General features: G+C 43.6%; 1 protein-coding gene across 2 annotated transcripts in view; it reads left to right on the top strand.

Moving 5' to 3' along the window:
- Positions 1-25,054, top strand: part of PRKAR2B (protein kinase cAMP-dependent type II regulatory subunit beta) — a gene marked incomplete at its 5' end in the record, with an annotated part of 158,311 nt that overhangs the window by 33,425 nt on the left and 99,832 nt on the right. For both annotated transcript variants that reach the window (XM_084617325.1, XM_084617324.1), the window contains one exon: positions 16,371-16,406. In XM_084617325.1, the coding sequence (XP_084473451.1) occupies positions 16,371-16,406 (36 nt within the window). The remainder of the gene's footprint in view (positions 1-16,370; positions 16,407-25,054) is intronic.

The following is a 25,054-nucleotide window of genomic DNA, read 5'->3' as shown; positions in this document are numbered from 1 at the left end:
CGTCTGGGTCTCTGGGACTGGATCCACTACTGCTGTTGCAGACATTGGCCTGGGGTCCAGGTCCATCACCTCTGACTGGGTCCTGATAGAAGTTTCCGGAACAGAGCTAGGCCTCACGGCTTGTTTAGCCTGGTTGCGGGTGACCATTCCCACCCTCTTGGCCTGCTTCACATGATTGGCCAAGTCTTCCCCCAACAGCATGGGGATGGGATAATCATCATAGACTGCAAAAGTCCACATTCCTGACCAGCCCTTGTACTGGACAGGCAACTTGGCTGTAGGCAAATTGAAAGAGTTGGACTTGAAGGGTTGAATCGTCACTTGGATCTCTGGGTTGATTAAATTGGGGTCCACTAAGGAAGCATGGATAGCTGACACTTGTGCTCCGGTGTCCCTCCACGCGGTGACCTTCTTCCCACCCACACTCACAGTTTCCCTCCGCTCCAAGGGTATCTGGGAGGTATCTGGGCCTGTGGACCTCTGGTGTGATTCCGGTGCAATGAACTGTAATCTGTTGGGGTTCTTGGGGCAGTTGGCCTTTACATGCCCCAGCTCGTTACACTTAAAACATCGTCCAGCTGACGGGTCACTGGGGCGAGGAGGGTTGCTGGAGAACGGGGTGGTGGGACGATAAGGGGTCTGGAGGGTTCTTTGGGAGGTAGGTGGGGCTTTGGGCGGCCCCCGGTAATAGGGTGTGGTCTGGGGTGGTCCCTTCTGGTCTCCGCTCCAATTGCGACCAGTTTTCTTCTTCTCTGCCACCTCCACCCATCTGGCTCCAATCTCTCCTGCCTCAATTACAGTTTTGGGTTTCCCATCTAAGATGTATCTTTCTATTTCCTCGGGAACACCCTCTAAGAATTGTTCCATTTGCATTAGGAAGGGCAAATTTACTGGAGATTCAACACTTGCTCCTGATATCCAGGCATCCCAATGTTTTACAATGTGGTAGGCATGTCGGGTAAATGACATGTCTGGTTTCCACCTTAGGGCTCTGAACCTCCGACGAGACTGCTCGGGTGTTATCCCCATTCTGACTCTCGCCTTGGATTTAAACAGTTCATACTTGTTCATGTGTTCTTTAGGCATTTCAGCTGCCACCTCAGCTAAGGGTCCACTGAGCTGCGGCCTCAGCTCTACCATGTATTGGTCAGTAGAGATGTTGTACCCAAGGCAGGCCCTTTCGAAGTTTTCTAAGAAGGCCTCAGTGTCATCACCTGCCTTGTAGGTGGGGAACTTTCTGGGATGGGAAGTGGTACCTGGAGAAGGATTGCTAGGGTTTGTTGGTATATTCTGCTGGGCCTTTATCCTCTCCATCTCCTCCACATGCTTCCTCTCTTTTTCCTTCTCCTCCTCCTTCAGCCGCATGAGTTCTATCTGTCTTTCATGTTCCCTTTGTTTTTCCTCAGCCTGAAATTTGGCTAATTCCAGCTGTAGTCGAGCTGAGGATTTGGCCATTCTAACCTCTCTGTTTTTAACTAACTTTACACCCGAGGTTTAGAAATAAACAAACAAAACTTGGCTGTAAAATTTTGCTGTGCTGGAATAGAATACCTATTCTCTGATAGTGATTGTCAGCCTACAGAAAAAGACAATTCCCTTGTCTCTGCTCTGGGCCCAAATTAAAGCAAAAAACCTCCAACTACTTGGAAAACTGCTTACCCAGCCCAAAGAAAAAAAAAATTTCTTTTCAAACCTGTGCTCCTTGTAAAACAAAAAAAAAAAATCAAAATCCTAAAAAAACCCTGCCACTTTTGTCTCCAGGCAAATGGGTAGAGCACACACCCCCTATTTACTTTTAGGAAGAAAAGAAAAAAAAACCTCTGGGTTGGAAGACTGTGAATTTCCCTGCAGGAGTTAAGTACCCTGCCTCCAGGCAAAGAAAACCTGCAATTCACAAGATAATCCCCTTTTGTCTCTGCTTGGCCACAAAGCAGAGAGAAACCAAGCTGCTTTCAGTTTCAAAGCTGCTTCTGGACTTCCTAAAAATTCCTTTTTAAAATCTGTATTTCTAGTTCAAAAAATCTCAACTGGATCTCAAAATGATTTCAGGTTAATCCCACCACTGTGCCACCATGTCAAGGTTCCTCCCCCACTCTGAACTCTAGGGTACAGATGTGGGGACCTGCATGAAAAACCTCCTAAGCTTATCTTTACCAGCTTAGGTCAAAACTTCCCCAAGGTAACAAATATTACCCCCGTTATCCTTGGAATGGCCGCTACCACCACCAAACTAATACTGGTTACTGGGGAAGAGCTGTTTGGACGCGTCCTTCCCCCCAAAATACTTCACAAAACCTTGCACCCCACTTCCTGGACAAGGTTTGGTAAAAAGCCTCACCAATTTGCATAGGTGACCACAGACCCAGACCCTTGGATCTTAAGAACAATGAACAATCCTCCCAACACTTGCACCCCCCCTTTCCTGGGAAATGTTGGATAAAAAGCCTCACCAATTTACATAGGTGACCACAAACCCAAACCCTTGGATCTGAGAACAATGAAAAAGCATTCAGTGTTTTACAAGAAGACTTTTAATAAAAAAATAGAAGTAAATAGAAATAAAGAAATCCCCCCTGTAAAATCAGGATGGTAGATATCTTACAGGGTAATTAGATTCAAAAACATAGAGAACCCCTCTAGGCAAAACCTTAAGTTACAAAAAAGATACACAGACAGAAATAGTTATTCTATTCAGCACAATTCTTTTCTCAGCCATTTAAAGAAATCATAATCTAACACATACCTAGCTAGATTACTTACTAAAAGTTCTAAGACTCCATTCCTGTTCTGTCCCTGGCCAAGACGACTACAGACAGACCCACAAACCCTTTGTTTCTCTCCCTCCTCCCAGCTTTTGAAAGTATCTTGTCTCCTCATTGGTCATTTTGGTCAGGTGCCAGCGAGGTTACCTTTAGCTTCTTAACCCTTTACAGGTGAGAGGAGCTTTCCCCTGGCCAGGAGGGATTTCAAAGGGGTTTACCCTTCCCTTTATATTTATGACTGTCAAGGTTCCTCCCCCACTCTGAACTCTAGGGTACAGATGTGGGGACCTGCATGAAAAACCTCCTAAGCTTATCTTTACCAGCTTAGGTCAAAACTTCCCCAAGGTAACAAATATTACCCCCGTTGTCCTTGGAATGGCCGCTACCACCACCAAACTGATACTGGTTACTGGGGAAGAGCTGTTTGGACGCGTCCTTCCCCCCAAAATACTTCCCAAAACCTTGCACCCCACTTCCTGGACAAGGTTTGGTAAAAAGCCTCACCAATTTGTCTAGGTGACTACAGACCCAGACCCTTGGATCTTAAGAACAATGAACAATCCTCCCAACACTTGCACCCCCCCTTTCCTGGGAAATGTTGGATAAAAAGCCTCACCAATTTGCATAGGTGACCACAAACCCAAACCCTTGGATCTGAGAACAATGAAAAAGCATTCAGTGTTTTACAAGAAGACTTTTAATAAAAAATAGAAGTAAATAGAAATAAAGAAATCCCCCCTGTAAAATCAGGATGGTATATATCTTACAGGGTAATTAGATTCAAAAACATAGAGAACCCCTCTAGGCAAAACCTTAAGTTACAAAAAAGATACACAGACAGAAATAGTTATTCTATTCAGCACAATTCCTTTCTCAGCCATTTAAAGAAATCATAATCTAACACATACCTAGCTAGATTACTTACTAAAAGTTCTAAGACTCCATTCCTGTTCTGTCCCCGGCCAAGACGACTACAGACAGACACCCAAACCCTTTGTTTCTCTCCCTCCTCCCAGCTTTTGAAAGTATCTTGTCTCCTCATTGGTCATTTTGGTCAGGTGCCAGCGAGGTTACCTTTAGCTTCTTAACCCTTTACAGGTGAGAGGAGCTTTCCCCTGGCCAGGAGGGATTTCAAAGGGGTTTACCCTTCCCTTTATATTTATGACACGCCCCCCAAATCTCAGCTAGGGTGAAACACTGGCTGGGATTTCTTCCTGGAGCTCTAGGAAAACAGAGTTAATAAGACACATGCATCTCTAAATATACTACCAAGTACATAAAGACTAACAATATTTTCCACATCTCAAGGACGATTTTAACCAGTTGATTCTGGGAAACTTTCACGGGAGAGTGCATCAGCCACTTTGTTAGAAGCTCCTGAGATGTGTTGGATGTCGAAATCAAAATCTTGGAGAGCTAAACTCCACCGAAGAAGTTTTCTGTTAGTTTCTTTGACGGTGTGAAGCCACTTTAGTGCAGCATGGTCGGTTTGCCGGTGGAAACGCCGTCCCCAAACATATGGGCGTAGCTTTTCCAGAGCGTAGACAATGGCATAACATTCTTTTTCAGTGACTGACCAGTTGCTTTCCCTCTCAGACAGTTTTTTTGCTGAGAAACACTACAGGGTGGAATTCTTGATCAGGTCCTTTCTGCATTAAAACTGCTCCCACACCACGCTCGGATGCATCTGTGGTTACTAGGAACGGTTTGTCAAAGTCTGGGGCCCTTAGTATAGGGTCAGACATGAGTGTCGCTTTAAGCTTGTTAAAGGCCTTCTGACACTTTCCGGTCCACTGAACAGCATTTGGCTGTTTCTTTTTGGTTAGGTCTGTCAGTGGGGCAGCAATTTGGCTGTAGTGCGGTACAAATCGTCTGTAATAACCGGCCAAGCCTAAGAAGGATTGAACCTGTTTCTTTGACTTTGGGACAGGCCACTTTTGGATAGCATCCACTTTGGCCTGTAGGGGGCTGATAGTTCCTTGACCCACCTGGTGTCCAAGGTAAGTCACTCTGTTTAGGCCTATTTGACACTTCTTAGCCTTAACAGTTAGTCCTGCCTCCCTTATGCGCTCAAGGACTTTTTGTAGATGTTCCAGGTGGTCTGCCCAGGAATCCGAAAATATGGCCACATCGTCAAGGTAGGCAACTGCATATTCTCCTAATCCCGCTAGGAGACCATCTACAAGTCTTTGGAAAGTGGCGGGTGCATTTCGCAGCCCGAAAGGGAGTACATTAAATTCATACAGCCCGAGATGTGTGATGAAGGCTGACCTTTCCTTGGCAGATTCATCTAGCGGTACCTGCCAGTACCCCTTGGTTAAGTCCAAGGTAGAGATGAACTGGGCCCGTCCCAGTTTCTCTAATAGTTCATCAGTGCGTGGCATTGGATAATTGTCTGGGCGAGTTACAGCATTTAGCTTATGGTAGTCCACGCAAAAACGTATTTCCCCATCTGGTTTGGGAACTAGAACCACTGGAGATGCCCATGCACTTTCAGAGGGGCGGATTACACCCATCTGTAACATATCCTGGATCTCCCGTTCTATAGCAGTTTTAGCTTGAGGAGACACCCGGTAAGGTTGGACCCTAATTGGGTGAGCATTACCTGTGTCAATGGAGTGGTATGCCCGTTCAGTCAGTCCTGGGGTGGCTGAGAACGTTGGCGCGTAGCTAGTGCACAGCTCCTGGATCTGCTGTCGCTGCATACGCCCAAGGGTCATGGAGAGGTTCACCTCTTCCACACCACCAGCACATTTCCCTTCGTAGTAAACACCTTCAGGCCACTCAGCGTCGTCTCCTCCCTGGGCTGTAAACTGACAAACCTTTAATTCTCTGGAATAAAAGGGCTTTAGAGAATTAATATGATACACCTTAGGCTTTCGGTTGGAGGTGGGGAATGCTATGAGATAATTAACAGCTCCCAGGCGCTCCTGGACCACGAATGGCCCTTCCCACGATGCTTCCATTTTATGGGCCTGGAGCACCTTTAAGACCATGACCTGGTCTCCTACTTTGAAGGAACGCTCTCTGGCATGTTTATCATACCAGGCTTTTTGCTCTTTTTGAGCATCCTGTAAGTTTTCTCTAGCAAGGGCTAAAGAGGTTCGGAGGGTGGTTTGTAGGTTGGTTACAAAGTCCAGAATGTTAGTTCCTGGAGAAGGTGTAAATCCCTCCCATTGCTGCTTCACCAACTGCAATGGCCCCTTAACCTCACGGCCATATACAAGTTCAAATGGGGAAAACCCTAAACTGGGATGTGGTACAGCTCTGTAGGCAAAGAGCAACTGCTGCAATACTAGGTCCCAATCATTGGAGTGCTCATTTACGAATTTACGTATCATGGCCCCCAAAGTTCCATTAAACTTCTCCACCATGCCATTTGTTTGATGATGGTAAGGAGTGGCAACCAAGTGATTTACCCCATGAGCTTCCCAAAGGTTTTTCATAGTTCCTGCCAGGAAATTAGTCCCTGCATCTGTGAGGATGTCGGAGGGCCAACCTACCCTGGCAAAAATGTCTGCTAGTGCCTGGCACACACTTTTAGCCCTGGTGTTGCTTAGAGCTACTGCTTCCGGCCATCGGGTGGCAAAATCCATGAAAGTCAGTATGTACTGCTTTCCTCTGGGTGTCTTTTTCGGAAAGGGACCCAGAATATCCACAGCTACTCGCTGAAATGGAACTTCAATGATGGGGAGTGGCTGGAGAGGGGCTTTGACCTGGTCTTGGGGTTTTCCCACTCTTTGGCACACCTCACAAGACTGGACATAGGTAGAAACATCCTTGCCCATTCCCTCCCAGTGGAATGATCCCCCCAAATGGTCTTTGGTCCTGTTCACCCCAGCATGGCCACTAGGGTGATCATGGGCTAAGCTCAAGAGCTTGGCCCGGTATTTAGTTGGAACTACCAACTGTCTCTGAGGATGCCAGTCTTCCTGGTGTCCACCAGAAAGAGTTTCCTTGTATAAAAGTCCTCTTTCTACAACAAACCTGGATCGATTAGAAGAGCTGAGAGGCGGTGGGTTGCTCCGTGCCGCCGTCCAAGCTCTCTGGAGGCTTTCATCTGCTTCCTGTTCGGTCTGGAACTGTTCCCTTGATGCTGGAGACATCAGTTCCTCATGGGATTGTGGACCTAGGCTTGGTCCCTCTGGAAGCGATATAGGGGATGGTGCTGTTTCTGTTGACTGTGAACCGCTCTCCGCTGGTGCACTATGTTGGGATTCAGGCTCCGGCTGAGCCTCTTGTGTAGGGTTATCGGCTGCTGCCAGTTCAGGTTCGGTGGGTCCCTCTGGTGTTGAGGTTGCAAGTACTGGATTCAGTGCTGACACGGGGTCTGGTGTTGGTTGTTCGGCTGGTTCTGGTTCTGGGACTGGTTCCGTCTGGGTCTCTGGGACTGGATCCACTACTGCTGTTGCAGACATTGGCCTGGGGTCCAGGTCCATCACCTCTGACTGGGTCCTGATAGAAGTTTCCGGAACAGAGCTAGGCCTCACGGCTTGTTTAGCCTGGTTGCGGGTGACCATTCCCACCCTCTTGGCCTGCTTCACATGATTGGCCAAGTCTTCCCCCAACAGCATGGGGATGGGATAATCATCATAGACTGCAAAAGTCCACATTCCTGACCAGCCCTTGTACTGGACAGGCAACTTGGCTGTAGGCAAATTGAAAGAGTTGGACTTGAAGGGTTGAATCGTCACTTGGATCTCTGGGTTGATTAAATTGGGGTCCACTAAGGAAGCATGGATAGCTGACACTTGTGCTCCGGTGTCCCTCCACGCGGTGACCTTCTTCCCACCCACACTCACAGTTTCCCTCCGCTCCAAGGGTATCTGGGAGGTATCTGGGCCTGTGGACCTCTGGTGTGATTCCGGTGCAATGAACTGTAATCTGTTGGGGTTCTTGGGGCAGTTGGCCTTTACATGCCCCCGCTCGTTACATTTAAAACATCGTCCAGCTGACGGGTCACCGGGGCGAGGTGGGTTGCTGGAGAACGGGGTGGTGGGACGATAAGGGGTCTGGAGGGTTCTTTGGGAGGTAGGTGGGGCTTTGGGCGGCCCCCGGTAATAGGGTGTGGTCTGGGGTGGTCCCTTCTGGTCTCCGCTCCAACTGCGACCAGTTTTCTTCTTCTCTGCCACCTCCACCCATCTGGCTCCAATCTCTCCTGCCTCAATTACAGTTTTGGGTTTCCCATCTAGGATGTATCTTTCTATTTCCTCAGGAACACCCTCTAAGAATTGTTCCATTTGCATTAGGAAGGGCAAATTTACTGGAGATTCAACACTTGCTCCTGATATCCAGGCATCCCAATGTTTCACAATGTGGTAGGCATGTCGGGTAAATGACATGTCTGGTTTCCACCTTAGGGCTCGGAACCTCCGACGAGACCGCTCGGGTGTTATCCCCATTCTGACTCTCGCCTTGGATTTAAACAGTTCATACTTGTTCATGTGTTCTTTAGGCATTTCAGCTGCCACCTCAGCTAAGGGTCCACTGAGCTGCGGCCTCAGCTCTACCATGTATTGGTCAGTAGAGATGTTGTACCCAAGGCAGGCCCTTTCGAAGTTTTCTAAGAAGGCCTCAGTATCATCACCTGCCTTGTAGGTGGGGAACTTTCTGGGATGGGAAGTGGTACCTGGAGAAGGATTGCTAGGGTTTGTTGGTATATTCTGCTGGGCCTTTATCCTCTCCATCTCCTCCACATGCTTCCTTGCCTCCATTTCCCTCTTGTGGGCAGCCTCCTGTACCTCCTTCTCCAGCCGCATGAGTTCTATCTGTCTTTCATGTTCCCTTTGTTTTTCCTCAGCCTGAAATTTGGCTAATTCCAGCTGTAGTCGAGCTGAGGATTTGGCCATTCTAACCTCTCTGTTTTTAACTAACTTTACACCCGAGGTTTAGAAATAAACAAACAAAACTTGGCTGTAAACTTTTGCTGTGCTGGAATAGAGTACCTATTCTCTGATAGTGATTGTCAGCCTACAGAAAAAGACAATTCCCTTGTCTCTGCTCTGGGCCCAAATTAAAGCAAAAAACCTCCAACTACTTGGAAAACTGCTTACCCAGCCCAAAGAAAAAAAAAAATTTCTTTTCAAACCTGTGCTCCTTGTAAAACAAAAAAAAAAATCAAAATCCTAAAAAAAAAACCCTGCCACTTTTGTCTCCAGGCAAATGGGTAGAGCACACACCCCCTATTTACTTTTAGGAAGAAAAGAAAAAAAAAAAAAAACCTCTGGGTTGGAAGACTGTGAATTTCCCTGCAGGAGTTAAGTACCCTGCCTCCAGGCAAGAAAACCTGCAATTCACAAGATAATCCCCTTTTGTCTCTGCTTGGCCACAAAGCAGAGAGAAACCAAGCTGCTTTCAGTTTCAAAGCTGCCTTCTGGACTTCCTAAAAATTCCTTTTTAAAATCTGTATTTCTAGTTCAAAAAATCTCAACTGGATCTCAAAATGATTTCAGGTTAATCCCACCACTGTGCCACCATGTCAAGGTTCCTCCCCCACTCTGAACTCTAGGGTACAGATGTGGGGACCTGCATGAAAAACCTCCTAAGCTTATCTTTACCAGCTTAGGTCAAAACTTCCCCAAGGTAACAAATATTACCCCCGTTGTCCTTGGAATGGCCGCTACCACCACCAAACTGATACTGGTTACTGGGGAAGAGCTGTTTGGACGCGTCCTTCCCCCCAAAATACTTCCCAAAACCTTGCACCCCACTTCCTGGACAAGGTTTGGTAAAAAGCCTCACCAATTTGTCTAGGTGACTACAGACCCAGACCCTTGGATCTTAAGAACAATGAACAATCCTCCCAACACTTGCACCCCCCCTTTCCTGGGAAATGTTGGATAAAAAGCCTCACCAATTTGCATAGGTGACCACAAACCCAAACCCTTGGATCTGAGAACAATGAAAAAGCATTCAGTGTTTTACAAGAAGACTTTTAATAAAAAATAGAAGTAAATAGAAATAAAGAAATCCCCCCTGTAAAATCAGGATGGTATATATCTTACAGGGTAATTAGATTCAAAAACATAGAGAACCCCTCTAGGCAAAACCTTAAGTTACAAAAAAGATACACAGACAGAAATAGTTATTCTATTCAGCACAATTCCTTTCTCAGCCATTTAAAGAAATCATAATCTAACACATACCTAGCTAGATTACTTACTAAAAGTTCTAAGACTCCATTCCTGTTCTGTCCCCGGCCAAGACGACTACAGACAGACACCCAAACCCTTTGTTTCTCTCCCTCCTCCCAGCTTTTGAAAGTATCTTGTCTCCTCATTGGTCATTTTGGTCAGGTGCCAGCGAGGTTACCTTTAGCTTCTTAACCCTTTACAGGTGAGAGGAGCTTTCCCCTGGCCAGGAGGGATTTCAAAGGGGTTTACCCTTCCCTTTATATTTATGACAATGACAATAGCAGAAACTGTTTTTCACAGATAAGGGATGCAAGGTGTACGTGCCATTTTTTTCATGATAGGCAAGGTTAAATAACTAGCCAATTTGCAGCATAATGATTAGCTGCAAATATATGTCAAAAGAATACAATGGAGCTGCTTTGTAATAGTATTTTAAAAATACAAGAATTTTAAAGTCAATATAAAATTGCCTTTAATGTAAAAATTTTAAAACTGGAATATGTTGGAATCTTTGTATGGCTTAATGTTTGCTGGGACTTCCTGCTAGCATTTCTTCCTGACCCATACCTACAGCATCCTAAAAACACAGCTTCTATACTACAACCACAGGGAGAGAGGGTAGGAAAGCTGAAATGGAGTGAGAGAGTCCAAAAGACCCATAAAAATGTTTAAATTAATGAGGGGCTGATCAGCTTCTTTTTTCCTGTCTGGCTAATGAGAGGCAGAGAGTCTGTGGGGAAGAAGGGGCCACCATTGCATTTCCGCAGCATGTATTCCCTCTTCCTTCCTTCTGTTCACCACAGTGCTTATCCTATCAAGTTACTCTCCTGTTGAGCAAGGTAGCAGGTGTCTGTACACCTTTTCTTACTCTGCTGCTTGAAGGAGCAGCTGATGTGTTGGTATGATGTCTTTAGCAATGTGAATGTTAATAAACATGTTGTGGTGGTGGTACGTGTTTTAAAGTTGTAGGCTGACACTTGTTTTTTTAAAATTTGTTATTACCCCAGCACATTCCACATAGTAGAATTTTCCCCAACCAGCAACTGTTTGTCTTGCAAAATCCAAATCAATTCCAGCTCCATTTCGTTTTTCTCCCTCACACCATGGCTTACAAAACCCGGGCTCCAGCACAGTCCTTCACTCAGGGGGTGGCTCCCCAACCTCTGACTGCTGGACTTTCTGATTTTTTTTTTTTTTTTTTTTTTACAGCATCTCATACAGTACCACATCCATGCATGTAAATGCACATACTCTTCTGTGTCCCCAGCAGAACTAGCGCTGCTGCTGTTCGATACCTCTTTAGCAATGAAGTCTTCTTGGGGAGCCTGCCCCAGCAGTGCTTCCTGTTGTAGTAATGTCTTTCTTTGTAGGGAGCCATCTGGTGGCACTTTCTCATGGGTACATCTTATCATTTGGGGGAGATGCAGCCCCTTTTCACTTTAGTGGAGAAGTTTAAGGATTGTTTCTCTATCATGGAACCCGACAGGAGGACGGTTATCCAAACTTTTGTCTTCAGTAGCAGAGTATTACATATCTGTGCACATCAGTAGGACTGTGTTTTGCCATTCGGGGTAAAGATTGCTGAGGGCCCAAGCGATGGTTTTGTTTGTATTTTGTTGTTCTTGTTTTTAATCAAAAATGTAAGCTTAAAGAACAAGAATAGAATCATCATCATCATGGTAAATCCCATCCCAAAGGGATGTATCCTCTTGGAAGATCAAGTGCCACCTGGATCAATCTCTGGGTAAGTTCTTAGGATGATCTGGCTGAATATTTAGTTTCTGTCCATCACTAGCAATCTTATCATGCCAACAAACCTTTTGGCACCCACATGATCACTGGCTGTGTAGCAGCATTCCTTGGTGTACATCCTTTAGAATTCATTAATATGTCCACACCAAGAAAGCCGCCAGAACTGAACCAGTGTTAATGGAGATGTTTAGTGGGTTCGACTTAGAATATCTTCATTTCTGATCTTGTCCTTCCACTTAATGTGGAATAGCTGACAAAGATGACAAGAATTGAAAATATAAGTCCAGTGTTCTTCACCATCCTCAGTGCCCATGTTTCACTTTTGTACAATAAAGTTAATATAACTCTGGTTCTGTAGGTCAGCAGCTTTGTGGCAAGCTTGACATCACAGTGTCCACACAGAGGCTGCTGAAGGGTCTGAAACATGACAGCAGCTTCTGATATATGAATGTCCACATCTTTTGAGCATCCTCGAGCACTGTCTCTGAAACTACTCTGATATTTGAGAGTTGCTCCCTGTTCAGTGTCCTGCCAGTTGGTTGTAATCTGGAGTTGGAGGCTGTTTGATAATTTTAATAAAAAGTGTAACCTTAAAGAACAGGAACAGAATGATAGGTAAATTTGGTGAGGTGTACTTATGAAATTTAAGGGATACATTTTATATTTGTAATATTACTGCTATAGGGATTCCGACCTGGGGCAGGAGGCTTGGGGTGAGGGCTCTGGGAGGGAGTTTGGGTGTGGGAGGGGGCTCAGGGCTGGGGCAGGGGGTTGGGGTGCGGGAGGGAGTTTGGGGTGCAGGCTCCAACCAGGCAGCACTTACGTTAGGTGGCTCCCACAAGCGGCAACATGTCTGGCAGCAGCTCCTAGGCTCCGGAGCGGCCAGGCAGTTCTGTGCATTGCCCCTGCCTGCAAGCACCGCCCCCGGAGTTCCCATTGGCCGTGGTTCCCTGTTCCCGGACAATGAGAGCTGCAGAATCAGCGCTCAGGGTGGGGGCAGTGTGCAGAGACCCCTTGGCTGAGCTTCTGCCTAGGAGCCGCTGCTGCACATATCGCAGCTTCCAGGAGCAGCGTGGAGCCAGGACAGGTAGGGAACTGCCTTAACCCTGCTATGCCGCTGGACTTTTAGAGGCCTAAAATCTCCTGAATTGGCTTCAGTAGCCTCCGGGAGATTGAGCCCAATTCCAGGAGACTCCCGGCCAAATCAGGAGGATTGGCATCCCTTCTCGAGAGGCAGCCATTTACAGGAAGACACTGGGACTGCCAGCTCAAGGCAGCTGGAGCCAGCAGAGCAGGAGCAGAGTTGAGGTCGGTGCAGCTTTCAACCCTCCCCCCATCCCGCTGGGAGAGGGATGTGCTGTTTTTAGCCCTGGCCGGGAGGGGGACATGCTGCGCGCGCACGCGCTCTCTCTCTCTCTCTTTCTCTCTGTCTCTCACGCTAGCAAATTTATGCTGGGGTTGACTAGGTTGCTCAGCTGTTACTGAATCCTGGCCTGGAGGGTCATCTGCTGGATCTGGAGCCCTAACTGCGCTTTGTTCAAAGTTACAAACATTTCAGAGTTACAGACAACATCCATTCCCAAGGTGTCCGTAACTCTGAGGTTCTATTGTAAGGGGCAGTTTCTAAAAAGTAGGCCTCTGACCGATAGGAGTAACTGCAGATGGTTTTAAACTAAATAAAGAGTATCTGTCTTAAAATGAGCCAATACAGCCCTTTCCCACCCCACAGCTAGTGTTATCTCCTATGTGAACTCAGGTTCAATGAAAAAGCTGTTGGTCCTTAGAAAGGAGGGGAAGAGTTACAGAGGAAAGGTCTTGCAAAGAAAGGAGTTTGTAAATCTTATCTGGGTTAAGACTGGAAATAAGGGTGAATTCTCTCAAATTGTTTTTAGCTGAAGTCAGTAATTGGAAATGACATCACTTGTTTGTTAAAGGGTACAAGAAGTCAGCTCTTAAAGGGTTCATTGCTAATACCTGCCTGACCGGGCTGGAGCCAACCAACATGGGTCCGAGTACCCTTGGTTTAGCCTGTTTGCTAGTATCTTGATCAAATACTTATAAATGTTTTGTTACTGCTTGGGTGTAGTAAATTGCTTATTAGTTAAGCTTTTAAGGCAATTGCATGAAGTACCATTTGGCCTTTGGATTTGATAAAGAATTCATGGTTAAATTGGTGTTGGGTGATTTCCCATATTAATATTACTAATTTCCAATATTATTAAGCCCCTACTTGAATCGTGGGATGATTGTCAAAAAATTGCAGTTGAGTTGTGGAAAAGCCATGGAAAATCATGGAAAAGTAATAATGGATGCTATTATTTGCGGTAATTTGGAAAAGGGTAAACAGCAACAGCCTGGGGCTGAGAGCTAGGGAGACTCCCACTGTTGGCAGCCTGGGGCTGAGAGCCAGGGGGTTCCCACCATCAAAACTGTGGTGGAAGCCTTATATTGCAGGAACTGCAATTTCCTCAATATCGCAAATTAAGTAGGGCCTTAAATATTATTAATAATTCCAACAGCGTGCCTCCCTTCTCCCTCCATTGCACCCCACTCACCTTTGTTGTCCTTGGTCAACGAAGACTGAGTTCAGAGATCCATTTGTGTGAGTTCACCTCCTACCCAGAGGATCCTGTCTTGGAAAAATGTACTGGTCTGGAAAGCGTGTGTCACCTAACATTTCTGAAGCAGTAGTAGTTGTTTTACCTAGATGCCCCAAACTGGATAAGAACCCCATTATGCCAGGTGCTGCACAAACATGTAGTGATAGTTTGTCATGAGGAGCTGACAATCTAAATCGAGAAAAGGTGTAACAAGTTAGTGTGACTAACAAAAGGAGGGAAGAAGGAAGGGAAGATAAGAATAAGAAAAACACAAGCATTGGTTTCATAGGTTAGCTATGACATAACTTGGAACCATCACGCAACTTCAAGTTTATTTTTGCATTATTTTTTAAGAGAGCCACAAAATTTAATTTACATTGGACAGGTGGAGGTCTGAACCTGGCCCAGTGATGCCTGCCAAATCCATTACACCCAAGATGAGATTCACCCCTGCAAAAAGCAGTCATTATTTCATCCTCTGCCCTCCACAAAGGTTTCTGCTAGGGTGGGGCTAGATTTAATATTTGCCAGTGGGAATGACTGGGAGAAGGCTCTGAGACTATGGATATTGTATACACCCCCACCTGTGCTGGTTGGTTCCTGACAGGCTGCTTTTCCTTGTGATGGAATTGTGGCCCCTTGGCATCACTGCAGTCTAGTCTCCTGGTATGCTTCTGGCTACCAGGACCTTCCACTGCCATCTGTGAATTTGAACCAAAATGTATAACTCTGCTCTTGTTCCCTCTCCCAACAGAGTTTGAGAGGCTATTAGCAGCTCCATGGGATTCAGACTTTCCTATTTCTTAAGCAGTACTTAGTTCTGTGTGCATATGTCTACATTCAAGAAATGCTATATAAACCCCACTGAAATTAAGTAGAGAAAAAAATTCAATATTTTCTTCATTTAATGTTCATACAGAATGATTGAGAGGGTTTTATACAGTTAACACTAATAAGAAGGAATATTTTTGTAAAAGTAGGTGACCCACACTTTAAAATAGGTCATCTGATTATCATCTTGTTCTCTCTTTCAGTTCTGTTAAGATTTTAACAATTGATCTCTTAACCTGCTAGGGTTAGAAATAATTTATTATCATTTGAATTCAGATTCTAGGGTGCATTTAGATGGTATAATACAAAAAACATTGGTTTCTAGCTCTAGCAGTACTTGAGCGTGCTGGTAACACTAGGCAGGAGTTGAAGTGGAGGCAATCCCCTCTCCCCCTCAAGAAAGTAGTCAAAATTGTATATATCTTGCAGCCTGTCAGGGTTAGAAACAAGCTGGGAATCTGTTTTCTCAGTGTGTGTATAGGGCACATTTATAGGTAATTGGACATTGGACAATCATTGGTGCCTTGGAGCTACACATGGAGCTTTTTTGGCATTGTTCTTGACTTATGTGAACAGTTACTGACCTGTGTAACTTTTGGTTCCTCAGGTGGGATTTCAGGATGGTCTTTTATTATACAAGAGCATCTTTAAGTTAACTGATATCTAGATCTATACATTTTGTAAAAATAAAATCCACTCTATTAAATGTTTGCATCCAAGTTTGCATCGTTTATAGACGTTGGCTTCTTGCAGTCCTAGTTATTTAAGTAACCGATGCAAATATAAAATATTTCATAATGAGACATGGCAATAAGTACATGCATCTAGTAATGCTTAAAAAGAGAGTGAAAATGTTTTTTTAATCTTAATTTCTTTAAATATCAGTGATAATTGACCATAACACCCATTGCGACTTTGGGTTCACATATTTAGACAGTGGGGTAGGAGGAGGTATTGTTTCATGTTCTCTGTGTGTATATAAAGTCTGCTGCAGTTTCCACGGTATGCATCCGATGAAGTGAGCTGTAGCTCACGAAAGCTCATGCTCAAATAAATTGGTTAGTCTCTAAGGTGCCACAAGTACTCCTTTTCTTTTTGCGAATACAGACTAACATGGCTGTTACTCTGAAATCTGTCATATTTAGACTGAGGACAACTAGCATGTTTCTCTAAAAATCTACAGCGAATTGTTCAACAAAATGATGCTATTTTTATATAGTGTTATTTTTTAAAGTTCTGTCTTTAAACTATTAATAAAATAATCTAATTATGTCTTTCTATTTTTCTTTCAGCTCCAGCGATAAACCGGTTCATTAGACGGGCATCAGGTAGGTTTGATAAAGTTGCATGTTTTCATTGGCCTGTAGAACTATTGAAACATGATGATTATGACTATTATGTTAAGTATGCTGTAACATTAATAATATGTGTTCACAGATAACTAACTTAAGTTTCTCTAAGTTAGTTATTTGGTTTGCTGAAAAAAAATACTGTATGTAGAATGACTGTTGTTAAGACTTCAGGCATCCTGCAATTCCAGGGTCATGGAATTTGCCATAGAATTCTCCCATTGTTACAGAATTGGTCAAGAATCTAAGCTTACTTTTTTTTTTTAAAAAAAGAATGTTTCTGGTGGCGATGGGTGCAAAGAAAATATCAAAGGATTGTAAACCAATGTTGTTGTGCCGAGTTGGCCTGAGTTCTGAGATGCAATATTGTCAAGCCTAAGCATTCAGAAATCATGAGTTGGCCCCCCAGAAATGATTAAATTAAAAAAAAAACCTAACTTTTGGGTTATTTTTATTTGTTGTCTGGGTTTGTAGCCTTTGGGTTTCCTGTTTTCAAATGTTTCTCCACAGCCATGAAGGTGAGAAACTTAGCTTTCATTTAAAAAAAAAAAATGAATTGACAAGCTGATGCTTTAAGAAAATCTCCAGTTAGGAAACCTATAAAGTTGTGAGCTGGCAACACTGGAGAGGTGAACTAGCTCCATTAATCTCAGTGAGTTAAATTTGAAACCTAAAGAAAACAATACTGACACTTTCAGCTGTGAACTATTTTACTGTTGATCATTTTAAACAAAACAGATAGTGTGCTTATCCCACACTCCCAAACTGAAACCCATGCTCCCTATCCTGCTTCCAAAACCGCTAGGTTCTTCCCTGCAACTTCTGCTATGCTGTGGTCAGCACAGAAGTATGTGCCATATTGAAAACTGAAAATGTGGGAACAGCATAACATAAATGTAAAGTCCCTTACATGTATGTTTGCAGGGCTGGTGCCTGTGGTAAGTGACACACACATTAAAGAAGGATAATGCATCACAATACCTAGTTTATGTTTGCATTTGTAGTTTTAATTACATGATAATATTTCATGTACTGCAATATTGTATATTTTATCAAGCTAATGAACCATTAGCAAACAGGAGCATTCACTAAAAGCGAGGAAAGATATTTCTGGTGCTACCTTTAGTGTGTGATGGTTGGCAAGGTTATACTGTACCTTTTTTTATCAATAGTTGACTTCTTAATGAATGAAAGCTGACTAGCAAAGGAATGACAGCTTTGTATTTTAATAGATGGGTTCAATTCAGTAGAAAAAAGTGAGTTAATATTGTAGAGGGAAAAATCAGCAATTACTTTTATATTATAACATTTGGAGGAAAACAATGGTTCGGGACACTTCTTTTCTGCATGCCTATGTCTGAAAAACAACACTTCAAAAAAAAACAAACCAACTCTTGTGGGCCATTAATGCATAGTGTGCTTTTGTCTATTATAAAGAGAGAAAATGGAGTTGTGTCATTTAGAAAAGTGATAACTGACAAAAACAGCTTTTTCTCATTAAACAAATGTGACATTTAGTGCACTTGCATAGAAACCTATTCACGTATTAGACTGTAATGACTTCACAGGGCCCAGAATGGTCTACTGTGTTAATGATGTTTGCATTAACTGTCTCTAATATGATCCTGGGAGTTTTGACTAGGTAAGGAGTTGAGAAAAGAACCGGAAGTCTTCAAGAAAATTAGGCCCATTTAAAAAAAAAAAAAAAAAGAAAGCACTAGTAACAATCCCTGTTACACCCCATGTGGTTATTTTACAGTAATATACAGAACATACCTACAGTTTGCAGGACGAGCCTTATTATAATAATCATGGAGTAGTTATTTTTAAAACAAAAAAGTCATGAAGGGTGATATTTCTTATTTTTATTCTTAAATGCTCACTGGTGATGGAACTGGTATAGCATATTTTTAAACAGTTTATTTGTAAAATATAAGGAGACATTGTAAGAGGGCTGTTGCTGACATCCATACACTTTACAAAGACATTTTAAAATAAGTGGAGTAATCTTGAAATCCATTTTTTTTTTGTTGAGACACCTTTTGGTATACTGTGATATTCAAGATGCTTTTGCAGATAGAAAAGCCAGTTGTTAATATTCTACCTGCTGCAACTTCATAGAATTCAATAATTTTAAGTTGATTCATACTTTTAGGAAATGCTAGCCTGCCCAAGTGGGAAAAAATAATTTTTTTTTAAAATATGGATTCCAATCACCTTGAGACATACTTTACCAGGACTAACTAATTTTAAGGTTCTGAACTCTGAAGGGTTAGTGACTTTTAAGTAAGTGCCACAGAAAGAAATCTATATCAGGCTTCTACTACTGCTTTTCAAAGCCTGGTACTCACCACTACAATGGACAAGTTGTTTGTGATGTTTCTATCATAATTATGAGATATTCCTTGCTATTTTAGTAGACTGCATAAGTTTTAGTTCCTTTGCTTAGCAGAGCTAGAAATTAAACAGCCAGAGATTAATTGTTGAAGCACCTGCTGATAACAATATAAGGCATTTATTATTTAATAGCTGTTCCATTAGCATACTGTGAATGTACTAATATGCTATCAGTGTTCCATTTGTTCATGGAGGGCAATTATATAGGGGAAACAGGAAGATGCAATTGTTCCTAAATTTTAATACTTAAAACTCAGTGAGGTAAATAACATATCTCTGTGCATGCGCACGTGCACACAGTGTGTATATAAATGTGATATAGTGGAATGTTAGCATGGCCTGGTTTAGTTATGTTGCACAATGATGTACAGTCTAAAACCTGCTTTAGGTTGTTCATAACTTTCTTGGCCTGGAATTTTCTATTCTTGGTCTCTGCCAGAAAGTGGATTATTTTAAGGTTCAAGAGAAAAGTGATTTAGCTGCTTTTTTTGAACAGGTGGAGAGTGAAAAATACATGTTTCCCATTCCCACAAATTCTTCTTGACTTCTTACAAAATGGCCCCACATCTGGAACATTTGGTTGGTGCTTAGGTACTGATCAAGAATGGACCCTCTTGTGCTGTGCACTGTATAAACAAAGTAACAGACAGCCCTGGCCTTGAAGAGCTAACAGTCTAGACAAGACGGACAGGGCAGGGGGAAAGGATAGAGCATATGTAAGCGGGGGAATAGTTCCGCTATTGTGGGGAACTTTTCTGGCTTCTGTACTACCCTGGTGAAGTGGGCTAGCGAAAGGATCTGAGTCCTCGCTCCCACTTCCTTTACCCAGTGGCCTCCCTGCCCTGGAGGACTCCCCTTCCACTCTCCTGTCTGGCAGAGTCCGCATAACCCAAACAAGGCTCAGCCCAGGATTCCTGTGGGGCTCGACCCCCAACCCTGCTGGGGTCACCTAGGACAGGGGCTAGAGTGTCCCCTCTCCGGGGTACTCTCTCTGCACTAGGCACTTCTCTGACCCACTGACCATTACATACAATTTAAAGTAAATGCAAGTTATTTAATCAACAATTAATTTTAAAAAGAATAAGGAAAAATGGGAAAGGTTAAAGGAAACACATCAGCCCGCTCTGTGGCAGGGAACATCACAAACAGCATCTCTGGAACCTCAGGGCAGTTCACAGTCTGTTCCTTGTAAGTCCCAGGCCTTCTTCTCAGGCCCTGGCTGTGCTGTAGGGATGCTGTGGGTTGGACACTTGCTCTGGTGGTGGCCACACACTCAGGCTCTAAGTGGTAGGACCCTTCTTCCCAATGTTGCCCCGCCCTGTCGGGGTTACGATCCAAGCCTGGCCTGCAGAGCCTCTTGGCTGAGGCGTCTCCCCGTGCTGGGCCCACTGCCCGGGGTCCCCCTCGCTCTCCCCAGCTGCTCACCGCACCCAGCTCCAGACTGCTCCAGCCCCAGCTCCACCACCCTGTCTCTGCGCTGCTGCTGCTGCTCTGCCTCCAGCTCCCTGGGCTGCTTCTCTGGCCCCTCTGGCTCTGGTTGCTGCAGCTCTGCTCCCAGGACAGGTCTGCTCTGCAGGCTGCTTCTGTGACTCTGCTCCCAGCACTGACCTGCTTCCTGGGCTGCTTTTCTGGCCCCTCTGGCTCTGGTTGCTGCAGCTCTGCTCCCAGGGTAAGTCTGCTCTCTCTGGACTGTGCCTCTAGCTTTGGGGCTGCAGCTCTGCTCCCAGGACAGAGTCTGCTCTCTCTGGGCTGCTTTTCTGGTCCCTCTGGATCTGGCACAGCTCTGCTCCCCAGCTCAGCTTGGGCCCCTCTTTTCTCCTCAGCTCAGCCCCACTCTGTCTGACCCAGGCAAATCCAGCTCACAGGGAGGACGGGACCTCCCTGGCCTCCTGACTCCCTGATTAGCCTGCCCGCCCTGTCATTCAGGCTGACCTGGAGCATTGGCCTCTTCCCATTGTTCCTGGGGACTATCAGTCTCAGGGTCCTGATTTCCCATAAACCCTTCCCCTTTTAGTACTGGGAGCTAGCCAACCAAAACCCCCCCACTGAATGTTAGTAAGGGGGCAACAGTCCCCTTACACATACAAGCAGAGTGAGCAGTTTGATAGCAGTAAACATCATGCTACTTCCACAATTTTAAAAAAAATTAATTGAATGGGGTTTTGTTAGGAGGAAATTAGAAGACAAAGATGAGGGAGCGGGGAATACTGAAAAAGACAAGGAAGGATTGAAGAGGGAGAAAGGGAGCAGGCAAGGAAGGGGAAATGAGGCTTGTGAGGAAGGGAGCTAGAGCAGGGGTTCTCAGACTTTTGTACTCGTGACCTAGGGTGACTAGACAGCAAATGTGAAAAATTGGGACGGGGGTGGGGGGAAATAAGAGCCTACATAAGAAAAAGACCCAAAAATTGGGACTGTCCCCATAAAATCGGGACATCTGGTCACCCTATCATGACCCCTTTCACACAGCAAGCCTCTGAGTGTGACCCCGCTTATACATTAAAAACACTTTTTATATATTTAACACCATTATAAATGCTGGAGGCAAAGCGGGGTTTGGGGTGGAGGCTGACAGCTCACAACCCCCCATGTAATAACCACGTGACCCCATGAGGGGTCCCGACCCCCAGTTTGAGAACCCCTGAGCTAGAGGAAGTTGGAGTAGTCAGCCAATCAGCAAGGGGAGAGACTATCCAGAGCGAAAACTGTAGAAAGCTATTTGATAGTGTCATCAGTGTCTGTCTGTCCCGACTGCAAAAGCTCTGAGGCTGCTTGCATGTTTGCTCCTGCCGCCTTCAATTTCATTGGTGCCTGGAGTTGGGTCTTACTCAGAATTTTTCTTTGCCAAACCCAAGTGACTTGTGAAGTGGGACGTGCAGTATGAGTCCAATGACCCTGAGGGGAGTCATCCCTGCACAGTTGTGGTCTAGGCTGCTGGGAAGAGGGGTAGTCCTTTTCTTGCCCCGTATCCCCTCAATGCTTCTGTGCCAGTGAGGTTAATTCTGTGTCTGCTCTTGTAAGCTTCAATGTCTTTGGACCCTGGGATTGGCTTCTCTTAGGAGATTTGAAATGTGAAATTCAGCGTGGAAATAGCCCTCATTGAGGAGCAATAGCTTTCCTTGTTATGGAGGTTTTGATTCATCTGGGTAGGAAACCTGGGATTGGAAGGACTTCTGCAGGCCTTGTAAGATCTTGTGTATACCTCAGCAGATGCCTCAGGCTCTTGTGCTTCAGCAACTTGGAAAGCTAGATTAGTAGGTCATCTGTTGCTCTTATGTAACACATTTTTAATTCAGAAGTTGTAAAATAGGAAAATACTGTAAAATGAACATGAACTACAGAGCTGTCAAAGTTAGGTGACTTGCAGTGCTAGCAGGAAGCTTGTTCTTTAAGATGACATATACCTGTAAGGGTATCTCACTCTGGCAGTCTCTGAGGCTCTATAAAGAAGAAAATAGGACAGCTGGACATGATATAAATGTATATGGCACCTCAATGTGTCACTTGGACTGGGACTAATTGAAGTTGAAATACTAGAAAAGGAAAACCATGCTTTCACAATGCTTTACTGAAAAGAAGCAGTTCTTTTGGAAAGTGCCTGTTTTATTCATCTAGTAATTACTTTACTGGCCTGTATCCTGCTTAGTCATTTACATATGATGGTGAAATACATATTTAAAGTGTTTTTTGCTATTAAGGTAAAAAAATATGAAACCATTTTAGTTTAAAATTTGCAAAAATGAGTTGATAGTGATTATTTTCTCATTTTACTGAATTGAAAATCAGTTTTAAAAAAACTAAACACATCAAAGTAGTTCAATTTGTATTAAGATAATAGAATTAATGTCACATTGGCAAGGTAGTTCTCAGCATTTTAATGATGTGATAGTGTTTATATGTATTGCTGCTAGTTTTCCTTCAATGATTTCCATGATAAGTGTGCCAGGTATCCTAAGAGGCAATGAAGAATTCTTACTGAATTTAGTCTACTTGGAGAAACATGATCTTAATCGAGGAAGATTTAATATAATTCATTCCTTCATGGAACTGGACAGAAGATTTAAGTTTGGAACAATACAAGTGGTATTAACAGTAGTTGCAGTGTTAAACACAAGTGAATAATGGTGAAAACTGATACTGGAAACCAACAATGGAATATGTTATTGGGGAAGAGAAGAAACCTTTGAACTCACAGAAAGTTGAAATATTCTGTGATGACAGCCTGTTGGAATTAGCTCCACTTATGCAGGCGGAGCACTCACTTCTTATGCTAGTTTCAAAACAGAGAAAGAAAAGAGGATAATTGAAATGGTCATGTATTTTCATTAAAGGCAGAAGATGAAAATGTATTGGAACAGTTGATGAATTAATATTGGCATACTAAAGTATCTGTACACACCATTCCTAGAGCACAGGTAGAAGGAAGACCTATTGTATATTAAGCAAATCAAATTGTGATGTCTGGGGATGGGAGAGTGAGGAGTTTATTAATGGGCCTGTGATGCTAATCTACTTATTTCAGGGGAATCATCGGATTCTTCAGGGTCTGAATTTTGTGTACCTTGGTATTTTAACATGAGAATTCATGTCCTAACTCAAAGATGTCTGGGTTCATCCATGCCTCTCATATGCCTTTAGACACTACCTGGCTTAAATGCCCAATTCTTCACAATTTTATTGTTAAAGAGAGATCGAGAGAGAGAGAATGAACCATTCAATTAACACACACAATTATTTCATTCAAAAAACTATTAAACCCTACGGGCTTGTCTACACTGAAAATGCTGCAGTGGCACAGCTGCACCTCTGTAGTGCTTCAGTGAAGACTCTACCTACGCCAACAGGAGAGGTTCTCCCATCGGCGTAGGTACTCCACCTCCCCGAGATGTGGTAGCTAGGTCAACGGGAGAATTCTTAGTGCTGCCTACACCGGGGGTTAGGTCATTTTCACTGCGTCGCTCAGTGGTGTGGATTTTTCACTCCCCTGAAGGATGTAGTTATACCAACCTAATTTCCTACTGTAGATCAGGCCTCAGTTTGCAAAGTCAAGCACTTAACTGTTACGGATAACTGCACTTGCAGGTGCCTTGCAACCTTAGCTTTAGTCCCTGGTGCATATGCATGATACAGTCTTTACTTAAATGATCAAAATTATTTTTTTCCACAGTATTCTGTCTCATTCAGTGTACTGGATAGATAGAGATCAGTCTGTGAGGCAACTGTTCAAAATTCTGGATGAATCGGTATCCCGCCCACCTCTATCTAAAATAAGAGAAGAACATAATTTAGCATTTTAGGTAGTCACCTTTCTAGTCTTGACACCTGAAACGGAACCTGACAGATCAATTCTTTAATCAATTTTGACAATTTCCCACTTCAGTAAGGGATTTGAACAGTTTTGATAAACCAGTTTGACAATCTGTTGATATAAATTTGAATCAAACTTCAACAAAATAAATGCAGGATAGGCAGAGAAGGCTAGTTCCATAACTAATGAGTTAATAAATTCCATTAAGCAAGATCAGAGCTAACAGCTTTCGAGACAAGACTTTAAGACAAATTTTTGAAATTAATAATAAATATGGTTGGTATTTATCTATAAGCATTAGTTTGTAAATGTGAGAGTATTAGTATAACATCCAACAACTGTACTAAGATCTCCTTAGTGGATACTGTAGAAGATTTTAATGCATGCTAAATTGTAGTGGATAGAACACATGACATTATTTTTCTCTGATATATTCTTAGCTCTCTCAGTCTAACTGTGCAATTTTCCATATTGGCAACCAATCAGTTTGCTTCCATTACATTTAACACCAGGCCATCTTTCTATGATAGAGACTCATTGGTGCCAACAGGCAACAGTTACCGTTTTCTTAACAGGCAACTTATGTCTCAGCCTGGGCAAACTCACTACACTGAATACATTATTTTCATGGTACTTATCCATGAAGCGTATCATGTGAGGTCCCTACTGAAAGCTTGTAACTTAATGACACTCATAAGCACTGTGAGATGTGTACGGGTACTAGTTAAGGAATAATGTACTATACTGAAAATTATACTCTTACGGTCACCATGAAAGACCAACTGTAAACATCAAAATTAATTGGAAGTGTAAAGGAATGATCTGACATTGAGGGGATCACCCTGTCTGTGAATAAAGATAGAAGACCGATTCAGTATATTGCAGGGTCAAGAAAGACATTCTGGGTCCATTCACTGAGGAGACA

The sequence above is a fragment of the Lepidochelys olivacea genome (genome assembly GCF_965140295.1).
Source record: "Lepidochelys olivacea isolate rLepOli2 genome assembly, chromosome: 1".
Taxonomy (NCBI): domain Eukaryota; kingdom Metazoa; phylum Chordata; order Testudines; family Cheloniidae; genus Lepidochelys; species Lepidochelys olivacea.
This window is presented reverse-complemented; position numbering and strand designations above follow the sequence as displayed.